General features: G+C 45.2%; 1 protein-coding gene across 8 annotated transcripts in view; it reads right to left on the reverse strand.

Moving 5' to 3' along the window:
* Positions 1-2355: 2355 nt before the first annotated feature.
* NDRG2 (NDRG family member 2) overlaps positions 2356-14690 on the reverse strand; it is a 35486-nt gene continuing 23151 nt past the window's right edge. For 4 of the 8 annotated variants that reach the window (XM_044449945.1, XM_044449944.1, XM_044449948.1 and 1 more), the window contains 9 exons: positions 14545-14601; positions 13374-13477; positions 11492-11536; positions 8384-8435; positions 8169-8216; positions 7547-7582; positions 5843-5894; positions 5218-5251; positions 2356-4300 (listed from right to left, as the gene is read on the reverse strand). In XM_044449945.1, the coding sequence (XP_044305880.1) occupies positions 4102-4300; positions 5218-5251; positions 5843-5894; positions 7547-7582; positions 8169-8216; positions 8384-8435; positions 11492-11536; positions 13374-13477; positions 14545-14601 (627 nt within the window). In that variant the 3' untranslated portion in view covers positions 2356-4101. Of the gene's footprint in view, positions 4301-5212; positions 5252-5842; positions 5895-7546; positions 7583-8168; positions 8217-8383; positions 8436-11491; positions 11537-13373; positions 13478-14544; positions 14602-14690 lie in introns of all 8 variants that reach the window. The other 4 variants (XM_044449949.1, XM_044449951.1, XM_044449952.1 and 1 more) reach the window with 2 other exon arrangements.

Consider the following 14690-nt stretch of genomic DNA (forward strand, 5'->3'; position numbering starts at 1 on the left):
CTACAGGTGCAGTGGAGTCTGCTGTTGTGTTGTTAGTGCTGGCATAAGATTCAGCCACAGGTCCAGTCACCTCTTGTGTGTGAAAAGAGAAAAGCAACCTGTCGCCCTTTGCTTTGGACAGCAAAATGTTTTGGGTCAGCTATGAAGTCCACATGCTTGCAGCCTGCCATCGTGCTGGCCAACAGGCCTACCTGCTTGAGAAAGTGAGCCATGAGCCTCAGGGAGCAATCCTGCACAAGGATGGCTGAGAAATGCTGGCAATGGTAGGACATTTCTGCCTAAGGTGCATAGGATTGCACCCTTTATCGTTTGCTCATGACTTGCCCCACAGGACTGATGAGAAAATCAGGAAGCTGGTTTGCTGGCAGAGTTTACTTTTAAAACCTATTTCCCCCAACTTAAATCCTCCTTTCACCTGAAGCAGTTTTTATGCTTCCTGTGCAGGGGGAAAAGACAGGCTGATCCCATCCCTTTCCCACCCCATTGCTAATAGCAGCTTCATGGTTAGTGAGTGGCATGGGAAGAAAAGGTTAAGCGCCATCCCTCAGAATATCAGATACGGATATTCAAAGCAAAATAAATGAGCAAAACAGCACAGATGATCATAGGTCTATAGCCTCCCATGCGTCATACCTTTATTTGGGTCATCCGTCTGTGTAGCATTTATCTTCTCAGAGCTGCTAAAAAGTGGCAAATGAACGATTTTTCTCTGCATCCTTTCAAGGCACTTTATTGGCAGTGTAGAAAATGTATTCCCAATTAATCAGTGCATGGTATTATTAATTTTAGATTATTTGTTGCATAACCAAACAATGTGTTTTCTCAACTTACTGGTCAGGAACCACATTTAAGCTGGAGCAATGATGTTTTCTCAACTTACTGGTTAGAAACCACATTTAAGCTGGAACAACGATGCCATGAAAAGTGAGTTTCAAGATGCAACTGAACAGCCATCTGAGAAGGATGATGTAACTTGGTATTCTGTACTAGCAGGAGGTTGGATTCAGTGGCCTTCTTGCCCCCTTCCATGATTCCCTGTCCTTTCTTCCCAAAAATGGACATTCCACCTTCTTGAATATGTTGCACAGAGTCAGAAGATCCTTCTGAGTGGGGTGAGCTGTGGTGTGTTGTGGGGTGGGGTAGTCCCAAAAACCAATGAAAAGTCCTTTGATGAACAAAGCTCTTCTCACAATAGGAAGAGTCTGGATCCAACCCAGTCTGAGCCAAGAAGGCTGGAGCAGAACTGAGTTCTCAGGAGAGAAAAATAGCTGGAGATGAATGAGTGTATCTCTGATAAAGCATGTAAGATGTGGGCAAGAAACTTTCATCCTAGATCTTGCTTCCCAGATGAGGCTTTTACTGCACCACTGTTCCCTAACATTATGTTTGGTCCAGACAAATTCCATTTTTTCCAGCTGCTGCTTCTTTCTTACTGTGGAAAAACCATTAAGGAGAACAAAACTCAGACACTGCCCTCTGCCTTCAGGTATGTGACTCTCTGGGCTTCCCTATAAGAAACTTTAACCCTAACCCATTGCTTCAGAGGTTTCTGCTTCCAGATTAAGATCAGCCCCTTTGCGAATCTGCCTTTCCTGTTTTGTGTATGCTCCATGATACAATTCCATGCCTGTATAGGGGAATTGTGAAAATATAGCAACTTCTTATCCCACCATTTCCAGATAATACGGCATTTTCCTCACTCTAGAAAAAGCCATGAAAATGCTTGTCAAGAGCAGAAGAGATTCCAATGATGCTGAGAGAATTATAATGCAGAATCCATTTGATGGCCAAAGATTACTGGACTAATGTTTTTGAACATTCAGTATGTACTAAGTGCAAGTGTGCCTTGCAATGAAATAGCATATCCTTACCTTCCAGTTGTCCTGCTCAGCCTTTTTCCACCCCACCCCATCTCACTCTCTTTCGGTTTTTTCTCCTCAGCCAAGAACACTGAGGATGCTCATTAGCTAAGCAGTCGTAATGGGCTGTGCTTTTTGAGTGTGTGTGTGGTTTGTAAAGGCCATCTTAACTTTTTACAAATATATATTTTTGTACTTTGGTGATAAGAACCCCATCTTGCTTCCCAGTGGCCCCATTTTGCTATGAGCTTGTTGGTTCTCAGCATCTGAGTTGGCACAGGAGTAACCTGCCTGACTTCTAAATTTTCCTGGGGCACCCAGTTTGCCAGTGGGAGGAGATGGGAATCTTTTATCTGGCCCACTGAGCCTGACAACTCCTATGTTTTATTTTTATCACAGTCCTCTGTGTACTTCCCAGTCCATTGGGAACTGCCCCTTGGCCTGTGGAACTGCACGCATGGGCTACCTCCACCATAAGAAAAGAAGCACAAACTCATTCCTCTCTAGAGACTTTATTGTTAAGAGTTGGGATTCACCATCAACTGCTCTGGGGAAAATAAGACAGAGCCCACACATTCTCAAAACAACAGGATCCCATTACATGCGGGAGTTAAAATTCCAGCTGGAACCCATTTCAAACAATGCCCCTTTATACAGGCAGCTGGGTTATTAACTCCCAGCGCCTCTTTAGATTTAAGGAATAAGTAAGGTGACTTTCTAGCTGGACCATCTTTTAGGTTCCACAGAATTCTTTACAGCGCAACAAAGCAATAACGTGTCACTCACATACTAAATACCCTCACCGACAGCTGGTCCAAAGAAAATATTTTACTTTATTTATTTTGGATTCCTTATTCTGTGAGATCAACGTGGCAAACACTACCTAAACATGTATTTTTAATACAGCCAGTCACATTCAGAGAACTGATACAGTTGGAATCCCGTTACAGAAGAAGCCGACACAAAGTTCACCCTCTGCAGCGCTACAAGAGCCTTGCTCAAAGCCAGCAGGCCGAGCCCACCAGAGTCAGCGCTTTTCGCAAAATATCTGCAGCTGGTGACTCCTGGAGTCTCCTCCATTCCTCTCTTTTCATGAAGCCAGCATAATCCTGGCCTGTTGTCACCTGTGCCTGGCACAGCTGCAACAGTGCAATCCGGCTCAAGCTCCCAGCCATCCCCCACCCACAGCATTCCCCCGAAAATTCCCAAGAGGAACAATCCCACCCACCCCTAACATCCCCCACCCCCGATTCAGCCTTTCCAGCCTCCCCAATGCCCCTGGTTGCCAACATAGCTTGCTGTTGTAGCAGGAACTGTTGCATGCACACCACAAACCAGCTACAAAGGGTTAGTTTTTTAAGGAAGGGGAGGAAAAAGAATGACTAAGCGATGCAGACTTGGGCTGAGGAGGAAGATAAGTACAGGCACAGGAGGACACAAAATCAAAGCAGAGAGAGAGAAGTGGAAAGAAACGGAAGACTCTGTGTCTTTTCGAGTAAGTGCCAAGAACAGGATTTGTCTGAGAGGCAACTAGAACCTCTCAGGACAGTCAAGTGGATGGGAATCTTGGGAGACGAGATCCAAGTGGACGAAATGGTGAGAGGACATGAGGATGGGGTGGGGTGGGAAAAGCAACTCTTGTTTCAGGAGCACTGTCTCAGCATGGCAGTAGCAATCCAAGCCCTTACAGGGACGTGCATCTCTCTTGTGAGGTTCTGCTTTTGCTTATGTACACTCCAGAGGGGACCAAGAGAGCTAGCAAGGCAAATCCAATGCCCATCCAGGCTACTCCAAGAATGTATCACTCAGAAATAAGGGGAAGGGACAATGGTTAGTTATGAGTTAGGCAAAAAAGAAACCCCAACGATACTCCAGACCTCCCTTGTTAAGGAAAACTCAGTGTGCAAAGGGATGGGGGCAAAAGAGAAAATTAAAAAAAGGTAGAGAGGACCTAGCAGATTAGAAAATCCATATTATTCTATCCATACCTCTCTAGGGGCTGAGGGTCAGTAAAGAAAGTGGGGAGCTGATACTAGTTTTAGGTTACTTGGGAGAAAAGGGCAGGGTGGGTGAGGGAGGCGTGTATGTGTTGGGTGAAAAGGATGGATTGGGGAAGTTAATGTTTGTTTTAAGAAGAGTAAAACTGCATCCCTCTGGGCCTCCCTGGACGTTTAGTACCATTAGGGGAGATCGTCATGTGGCCCAGCGGCCGGAGTGCATTGTGGGATTGCAGAAGTCCTGTTCAGAGGTGGGAGGCGGTCTCATCCCCTGGCCCGGCGCTCAGCAGGACACCTCCATGGTGGGGGCAGGCGGCTGGGGTGCCCCTGCCTCGCTGCTCTGGGACAGGGTGCGTGAGCGGGAGCGGTTCCCGTCCCCTGAGGCGGCACTGGACAGAGAGGCGGTGCGTGAGCGGGACAGGCGTGTCATGCAGGATGAGGCCACTGTGGGGAGAAGGGGGGGAAGAGAGAGAGAAAGAGAGAGGCAGAGTCAGAGAAGGCCCTTGCACATGGGAGCCCTGTTCCACCCTTGCAAAAGCTGGTGCTAAGGTTGGCCAATTATGGAGCAAGGAGCATCGTGAAAGGCGAGCCATGTCGCATGTGCCCCACAGCAATGCCTAAGAGGGAACAAGCCCGTCCGGGCACAAAATAAGGGTACCAAGCCATTGGGGCATTGTCTAAGATGGCCAGTTTTATTTAGGTTCAGATCTGGGGCTCAGTTTCCTTCACACCCTGGCCATCCTTGCTATCTACAGAGCTAAGGTGAAGGCAAATGCTCTCTCAGTGGCAACCTGTGAGGATCTTCTTTCCTTATAGGGTGTAGACCAGGAAAGCCTATAAAACAAGTTTCTAGTCCCCATGATTTAGACAGCAAATGGAGATGTGTGCAGAACTTGCATAGTTATGCTATGATCAGGCCTGCAGTTGTGCTTTCTTCCCCAACTTGCAAGCCGCACCAAAAACAACAAAGATGCACACCACAACTGCCCCAGCCCTCTGATATTCTGCCAAGCCACATCTCCCAGATTCAAGATGAGATGGATCATTCATACACGAAGGGATCATTCAAAGGAAATGTTAATAATCTGTGCAGTCTTGGAATACGTGCAGGACTGAGAGCTGTGGCATCTCCTGTATGCTATCATACAAAGGAATGACACCAGCATTTCTCACTTGGGGACATGACAACGGAAATCCAAATAAAGCAACTTCTGCTTCCTCATCATCACAGCAAACAACTCAAGTGTCTCCTAGTGTGCACACAGGAGTGAGTGAGCCGCAGGAGGGGTGAGAAGACACCTTGGGGAGCGTGTCAAAGGATTATGGGTGGTGGGGGAGAAATACCACAGAAGGTACCTGACCCCTGACTCAGTTTCTTGTCCAGTATGTGAGGGACTGAGGAGAAATAGGAAAATATGCTCAGTCTACAGGGTGGCTGGGAAGGGGGGAGGGGAGAGGGAATCATCTTGGAATGTGATTTCATTACTGACTGCTGTTCCAAGATCAGGCCAGAATGGCTCCCACCTTTGTGGGTCACTCATACAGCATGACCCAAAAGAGCCTTTTAAAACTTGTGGGCAGGAGATGGAAGCCCAGCTGAGAAAGGATAGACGAGATTCAGCACATGGGCAGGGCCCTTCCTCTGTCATTGCTAGGGACTCGGAGGTGAACACTAACAGAAGTGCAGCACTTAGCTGTCAGACCCCCCACCCCACCCCATCCCATTTAAAAGCAAGAACCAAGATGGCACTGCAGATAAAATGGCCCATGAATCTCTGCTGCTCCCCCCAGGGGGAAGTCCCGAAACTCCCTCAGCCTCTGGTGCTAGCCATAGATGGGAATGGTAGTCATCATAAGCCACGCATGTGGGTACAGAGAGATGAGTATTCAGCACAACCTCTGTTCTGGGCTGCATGGAAGTATGGGGCCCAACATGCCCTTGGAAGCCAGTACAGGGGGCCATGAAGTCTTGGATCAGATACTCACTGTATCCCATGCCTTGAACGAAGTATTTGAAAGCCTCAGTCAGTTTACCAGGCTGAAGGATGGGGGCAGGGGAGAGGGACAGAAAGAACAGAGGGAAACATTACATGTGTGCAAATCTAGTGGGACACACGCACGCACAGAAATTTGTTCCATGATTTTTTTCAATTATGCTATTAATCATGCTTTCTTTCCCCAGCAAAATAAGTGCTTTTAATAAGCTATTTTAAGGGGTAGAACATCTATCATTTATAAAAGTAACTGGCATAAAAGCCTCTCCAAAGTACTCCATTAAAAAGCAACAATTTAATCTAATTTAGGGTGCCATCCTTTGTCTGTTCATACAGAAGCAGGTCCTATAACTTCGAGCATTCCCCAGTGAGGCACAGTGGCTGAAGAATGCTGGATGCTGTAGGATTTTTTTGCACCCTTGTTCACATTTTGGGATGCGGACTCTTCTCCGTTCTAACCCTGTCCCACTGCTCCCCTTTTATTTTGCATAATGAACAAACCCAGCATGTCAGTCCTAAAACATCAAATTGCTGCTACTTTAAAATCACATCTGGAGTGCACATCAGTCCCCAGTCACAAAGATTGTCTCCTGAAGATTTCTAAGCTGGGGTTTGGCATACTTGGAACAGTTCAGTAAAGGAACAGCTTCAAGGAGCCCACGTTCAGTTTTATGGCAACAGAAAATCTTAGTCGAACTGCATACTTTGTTTTATTTTATCCTTGATCACACGAGGAGCCTGTGCATACATAGCAAGGACCCCTCTTTAGACCTTCCATGCCAATCTGTGGGTGGTGGTGGGGGGGCATATTGATGGAGGAAGGCACAAAGGTTGGGCCAGTGCATCCCATGTATGCGAATCACATGACAGGCGGCCACACATGAATAGGACTGAAGAAATGGCTTGATGCAGTTAAGTATCCATAGCCATGTCACTTAGAAAAGAAAATTATTCTGGTTCTTAATGGTGGCTTGCCTTCCATAATATATGCTATTTGTAGCTGTGCCTTCAAATGCAAAAGAGGATTTTCAATAGAGTCGGTGCGCTTTTTGAAATCATTAGTATTATTTTGCAGTAGATTAAATTGTGGGTCTAACCATGCACCACAATTCCTCGCTGCAGAGAAAATGAAAGAAATGAAGAGGTGCTTAGCTCTTTCCCTGCCTACAGCAATCCAAAGCATACCAGCCACTGTTTTCTCTGTAGTAGTTCCAGATACATTTCTGCAAGGCTAAATCACGTATTCAGAATCCCGAAGGCTTGTAGGGAGACATTTGAAGCAGGGAACCATCACGGAGGGATAGGCTGAGCACTTGTTCCTACATTATTGCCTCCCATTATTGCCTTATACTGTTCAACAATATTAAAAATGTTGAGTTTTTGTGCAATTACTTTATACTCCCTTCAGTACCTAAAGCGCACACACACCTTACACTGACAAAAACCTTTGAAACATGCCCTAGTAGGAGAAGAAGTAATGATACACTAGCAGTACAATCTTGTACATCTTTACCCAAAAGTAAGTTTCTCTGAATTCAGTGGGGCTTATATATATGGATATATGATAATGACATTGATTGTAGCCTAAGAAACAAAACTTTAGGGCTTTTGTTTAAAACAGACTATAGCATAATATATATGACCTAATCCCTCCACAGCCTTCTTCCGAACTCCGAGTCGTGCCAATCTATCTTACCTGAGTCAGCTGTGGTTGTCCTCCGGAATCTGCCATCTGAAAGAGGGAACCACAACCATAAATGGGGAGCAACTTTCTACAGAGCGGAAGAAGTTATCAGGCTGAGGAAGGGGAAGGGCTCTAGGTTTAGTTCTGGTGGCTGCCAAGGATAACTCTTCAAAAGAGGGCAGACTTTTTTAGGCAAATATTCTTGGAAAGTATGGAATGAAAGGAAAACAAAGGATGAAGAGAACATGAGAGAGAGAGAGAGAGAGAGAGAGAGAGAGAGAGAGAGAGAGAGAGAACAAGCCTAAGCTAAAATTCAGAGGAAAAAACTGCCTCTACCTTTCCCTGCAAATAGAAAATCTATGGCCACAAGAATCTATCCAAATTTTATGCTATATAAACCAAGAGCTGATGGGTGATGGGAACAAATAATAGGATTTAGGCACTCTTAGGAATTGCAACAACTCTGTGAGTTTACAGGGATGACAGGACAGGGAGGAACGGAGAAATGAGAGCAAAGTGATGGCCTTGCCTAGAGAAACATGAAGCAACCAGTGTCGTGGACATAGGTAGAGCTGAAAGCTGCTGATGCACCCTATGCACTGCATGGAAGGTGGTCTTAAAAGGCATTGCTTACCTTAAGGAAAGAAGTCTGGGTGGGGTCTAGTTTGGAATTACACTCCACCTGGCAAGAGAAAGAAAAGGATGGATAGTGTTTGGATCAAGAGCAAACTCAAGCTGAGGCATAATGTACCTTAGTTTCCACTGTACATTCAGCACAGAAAAAGGATGGATTAACGGAACAGAAAGCCCAACAGAACTTTTACAAAAGGATATGGGCATGTCACTCACCACTGCATCTTCGTGAGGAGCCTGGTCTCCTACCACCAGCATCACAGGACACCTGACAGATGGGGAAAAAAGTGTGTCAAAGGCCAAAACTGTACTAAAATTACAAACCTACTTACCTGAGATTTGTTTTTAGGTAAATAGCTTAAGAATTGGGATATCAGAACATGATGTTATATAAAACACATAGTCAGTCCACAGAAAATTTACAGCAAGATAATGCATTTTACCTTGCTGTAAACCAACCAAGCTGTAAAAGAAAAGTGGGCAAGCTTCTGAGTTCCTAAGAATTCTTCGCCATGCCAGATGCTATGCAAAATGGTTGTGTGGAAGGAGTGAGGAAAGGCTGGATTGATGGTAAGGCCACAACTACACACTGGAACAGTTTTAAATTGGTTTCCAGTACTTATTGTGTACTGTGCACATGAGAGCACCAGCACCATGGGAGAATTCTGGCGACTCTTTCTCCCAAGCAGAGAAAGCCAACAGGGAGAGAAATCCCACACTCCATGAAGGAATAGCCACTTTCCAGTCACCTCTGCCATTTGCCTCTTCGTGTCTCCCTCTTTTAGTGAGGAATTTTCTCTGGGAAGGTAAGGAGCTGAGAACATTAGTCATTGCTATAAGGCAGGACTGGGTAGCTTGTGGCCCTGTAGAAGTGTTAGCCCATTACTCTCCATAAGTCCTCACCATCATGTATGGGGCCGTAGGAAGCAACAGAACACATGCTTTGCACATGGAAGGTCTCAGTTTCAATCTCTGGCATCTCCAGGTAGGGTTGGGAAAGAATCCTACTTGAGAGTTGCTGCCAGTCAATGCCAACAATGCTGGGCTAGATGGGCCCATGGCCCGTTTCCACATAAGGCAAATGGACCACCCCCATAGAAGAGGAGACAAGAGGGAGAAGAACAGAGGGATCAAGGGATGGGTGGAGCCGTGAGTGATTTCTATCTCCCCCCTGCAGACTGCCTCTACCTGTTGTTCACTGAGCTATGTAACATGTAGCTACACTCAGACTCTGGACATCTTTTTGCTCCCATCACGTCCACCTAGAATTCCTGGGGATGAAGCATCCCCAGGATCAGCCAGGCCTGGCTAGGACAGGGGGGCAGCAGGGCAGTTTCCCAGAATCCTCCCTTCACAGGGAGGGCTTGCCAAAGCCACAGCCAGTCTCTGCTGGATGCTTGACTGGAGAAGGCACCTGGCAGCCCCCTTGCCCTTCCTGTGGCTGCATCCACGGAGGCACTGCCAGATCCCGGAACGCAGCCGTATTTCCTGAGCTTGCTTGGCAACTCCAGCCTGCTGTCAACACCCTCCACTCCCAGGGTCTGCTGAACCTAGTTAACAGGCATCTATTTACCTAGGATGTCAGATGTTTATGGGGAACACACGTCCCCTCCTGTCCCTGAGAAACAAATCTCAGGGAGCCTGGGATGGGGCAGAGCCCTAGCCAAGATGTCCGCAGCAACACCCTGTTTTCCTCACTCCGCCAACTTATGTCCTAACACAGGGAGCTGCAAGTGAGAAGGAATTCCTGGAGGAATGACCACAGTCCCTAACATCCAAGATGCCAAAGGTGGGGCCAGAACATTAATTTTTGCCCAGGGTAACAATAGAACAGGCGCTGGCCCAGTTCCCTCCTGAACTTGGCAGAAAAACTAGGCTTACGGCCAAGTCCAACAGAGATGAAAGCCCCATCCCTGTTTCTTCACATTCCAGCAGAGTTGCTGGTGTGAACATGTAAAAGGGCGTGCAGCTGAATCTGTGTACATTCAGGTCTCTGGGAAAACATTCCTCAGCCCAAAGAATAGCTCAGGGTTTCTGAAACAAGGGAATGCACATAGCTGGGGAACTCGTGAGAACTAGGAGATTGAAATCAAGGATATAATGAAGCAGAGTTAATTTCTGGAGGTTTTGGATGTGCATGGGAAGTCCTCAGAGATTTTCTCTAGGTCCTCTTGTTGCCCAAAGAGGAGGGTTCACCTTTCTATTGGAGCCTTCTTGTTCACGCAGGTAACTGGGGTGGGGGTGGGGGAAAACCGGGAGCATAGAATAAATGAATTTTGTGTGTGTGTGTGTGTGTGTGTGTGTGTGTGAGAGAGAGAGAGAGAGAGAGAGAGAGAGAGAGAGATGGGATAGTGGTAGGTACTGGGGCCTTGGGAGTTGACCAGGATACTGGGCCTGTAACAGGGATCCCTCCCCCACCCCAAAAAAACAAACAAACCCATAATAGCACAAACAGTGCACCACTAGCTTTTCTATACTCACATATCTTATGAAAAGTCTATTTTTAGTCTTAGTCTCTCTCTGAGGCAGGGAGTGTGACTTTTAACTCCCTCTTTCCACATCTAGAAGTTATTCACAAGGTCACACCTTTTATTTTGGAGTAATTAATCATGTAAGCGTGTCCCTGAGTTTCAGGGTAAAAAAGTTAGAAAAATGGAGCAGGCTCATAACTAATTAACCCAGAATAAGATAAATTAGGATAAACTGGAATAAATTGGTGAACAAGCAGAAAGAAGAGGAGACTTAAAAAATAATTTTCAGTCCTTTTTCTTAGAGATTCTGATTTCCTGACATATTTTAAAAATGTGGAAAAACTAGAAATGTATGTAAAATGATGCAAACTCACTTTTCAACAACTCTTTCAGTGTTCTCCTATGAATATCTATTGAGTAGTAAGTCCCATAAAGATGAGTGGGACTTACTCCTAGGTCTGTATACAAATGCAGATTTAATCTGCAGGTTCTAGTAAGTGATAATTTTCAACTGCACCTGTGAGAAGCTGCATGCATAGTGCACTAAGCTAGCACAGGAGAAGGACAGCCTTTTTCCTGGTCACCTGGCAACCCATTTCAGGTACATCTTTCTTAGCTCTGGGCTAGGAGATGGTGCAAGTGGAAATAATTTTTACTTCCTGTCTAGTCACTAATACATATTAAAAGTATCTCCACTTGGAAGGCCAAAATAAATTCCTTTGCTGCTTTCCAACAATCCCTTTTGGATGCAACCGTTCAGCCTGAGATGGACACTTGAAAAGTCACCCATTGTGTGGTGCAATCTATGTATGTGTTGGAGAAAGCACCCCTGCTTCACATGCAAGGCACTTACTTGAAGGTAATGTCTCCACCACGTTCCAAGCTCAGGTCTCTGCGACTGTAAGGGGGGAGAAAAAGAGACAATTCTAAGCATCCTTCTTTCAAACTCCTAAGTTCACCTCTCCTTGAATTCCCTTTTTATCGTCCCCCACACCAGTCCCATAATTAATTGTGATGTGAGCCGCCCCGAGGCTTCAGCGAATGGGGCGGCATAAAAATGTTTAAATAAATAAATAAATAGATAGATAGATAGATAGATAGATAGATAGGCTCCCTATATGTTTGTCCCTCTTATTAGCTAAGCTGGATTTTAGAGCTGCTAACAGCCAAGTTTAAAAGGTGTTCTTGTACCTGGAACAGGTAGGTGGGAAGAAAGCATTTGGGAGTTATCCACTTAGCAAGCATCTCCACTCTGCAAACCTATTATGTTAGCACCCTTCAAAGTCTGGCCTTGGCAAACTTACCTATTTCCAGGTCTAGGTATACTTGGCACTTAAAAACAAAAATCAGTTCTCCTGCTGAATCACATGTTGAGCTTAATTCTCTATCATGGTAAAAATTAGGACAATCTTCATATTTCACCAAATTGATTGGCATTTTGTTTACAATTTTGTATGTTAAGCTATGTTTACTAGCTGTAGGAAGGTGTAAAGGGATATGGAAGCCATAAAGTTCTTACAGCCAAGTATATGTTTCACTAAAACAAAAGTACAACCTTATTAGAACGGAAATTCTCCAAACTGTGTGCTGTGAGAAAACTGCAGGTAGAATGAATAAATTCAGGCTTCTGAACACCCAAAGCAACCCATACAGACTAAGCTTCTACCAGTGGCAACCTTGGGGTACCAGGACCCTCTACAAATGCAAAAATAAAACACCTTTACTGGTTCTATGCTTTTTCATAGAACTCCCTAGAAGTTAGCTTTTGAGGCGCTGTATTACTTTTTTGGGCTGCTGCCCCTTTTCCTCTTGGGCAACAACCCTAGTGCTTTTCTTTGTATTAAGTCTATTCCTTTACTGCTAATTTAAACATCCAATGGTACTATTCACTTTGGGAATTACTGATTTAGAGATTTCCATTAACTCTGCAGCAGGGGGACCTCACTGGATGGTACTTTGTCAAATACCCATCCCTCCAAAGCAGGAGACTGACTGCTGGAGCTCTGAATGATTTACCACTTTGACCTTTCCCCCCCTTGCAATCTACTTCAACCGGAGAAAAGTAATTGTGATGTTTTTTCTGCATTGGGCCTGACTGGGCAGGCAGCCTTTCCTGATGCTGCAGAACCACCTGCCCTGGAAGGAGGCTGCCCACTGCATCCCTGCATGAGCCACAGTGTTGTAGGCTTGTTCTCCAACCAGAGGACATACTCAGAATGGTGAGCAGTGCAAAAACACTGTGAGTGTGTTCCTCTAAGGGCAGGAAGTGCTCCCTCTGTCTCAGCTATCAAAGGTTTGGAAAAGGCCTGTGTTAGAGGGAAAGAGCATTCCAGTTATTTATATATCCTTAATATTTGCCCCTCCTATCAGTCATCTGATGCTGCTAAGGCCTAGACCACCAATGTGGCAGGCGCTCCAGCAACTGGGAACCTGCCACTCAGTTTAATGTGGTAACCTAGAGGAGTGGAATTTGCAGCATCATACTGGATAGCAAAAGATTTTCTGGCTCTGGGCTAGCCACCCATCCGGACTGGCCACTGGCAACTTTTAGACAAGCAGAGCTAGAAAAAGCTCCCGGTTTGGGCTGAGTCTTTTGCTGTTTCCATCGTGCTTCCTGGCTCCATTCTGACATGTTCCTGTTTGTTTCCTGGCTCCACCCTGTTTGTTTCAACACACCCCTCGACTCTGGTCTTCAGCTGATGCTGTATTCCCACCCACATCCTGCCCACGCTCACCTGTTGTAGCTGCTCCAGTAGAGCTGAATATTGGGCAAATTGGTTGCATGGCTGAGGATATCCCGCTGCTGTTGCACCAGCTCTGTGTTCTTAGACAGTTCCTCCTGTAGAAGAGCAGGAAAGCGACATTACTGTGGTACCCTGACCCCATTGTGGCCCCACGATCCTGACTTAAACTCCAATATTGCCAATTTTTCTTCTGGACTGTGTTGTTGTGCCTTATACCAGCCTGATCTGCAGACATTAGCAGGGGATTAGCTGATTTCCTCTGATCAAGCTGATATTAAAGGCACAAGAATGAGTCCACAGTGTTTCCTTCTGCTACTTGCTTTATTGTTTATTGTTTTATTGGTTATTGTTATTGGTCATATTGTGTTTCTTTTCCTCCTGTTTCCTATTTATATGATCGTATTTATAATGTATTTTAATTTTTCTATGTTTTATGGTTTGTTTCTTATTGCTATTTATTTTTATCTGTATTTTAAACATATTTATATTGCACTGTGAGTTGCCCAGAATGTCTTTGGCTATGGGAGGGCTTACAAATGCAACAAATAAATACATAATCTGGCAACAATATAAACAACAAACAAAAACCATGCAAAGCAAGCCAAACACTGCTGCCCTGCCCTGCCCTGCCCTGCGCCCTCACCAGCACCATCACTGGCCTGTTGAAACAGATTTTTTTCAGATGCATAATTGAACACCAAATCTAGCAACTCCTTGTTTAGAGAATGGAAAACCATCTTTGTTTTCATCAAATTTGCAAAACAGGCAGTGTGAAATAGGCAGTACAACCAATCAACATGAATAGAAATTAAAGAACATAAAACTGTAAAGTGAGTGGTAGAAACCTAAGTTGGTCCCAATTTCATGGAATCCATGTGAGCTGATAAAGAAGAAAGTGGATTCCATTGTGTGCTGCATTCATTTTTCTCTTGTTTTTTAATACTGTACTATAAAGAGTTATACATGTTGATGATACAGGATCATTGCTTTTATTATTCACCTAAATATAACAAGTCCACTTTTACGGCTACCACTGCATATTTCCAGAGAGTTCCTTCTGTAAGAGCGCTTCCATCTCATTCCACCCTGTCCCCACATCTCTTACCACCTGCTTCACATGCCAAATAGCATCCCTCATTCCTCTCCACTTGCAAACACTTACCTGGCTGAAGAGGTGAGACAGAATCATCTCTGAAATGGAGGATGTGAGGCCAGTCAGCTGAAAAGATAAGCAGGATGAGGTGAGATGGGAGAGAGAGATGGATCCTGCTCTCAGTGAGCCAGATGAGTGTCTGTTTTGGATCAGCG

This window comes from Varanus komodoensis, unplaced genomic scaffold (genome assembly GCF_004798865.1).
Source record: "Varanus komodoensis strain SLA01 unplaced genomic scaffold, ASM479886v1 scaffold62, whole genome shotgun sequence".
Lineage (NCBI taxonomy): Eukaryota > Metazoa > Chordata > Lepidosauria > Squamata > Varanidae > Varanus > Varanus komodoensis.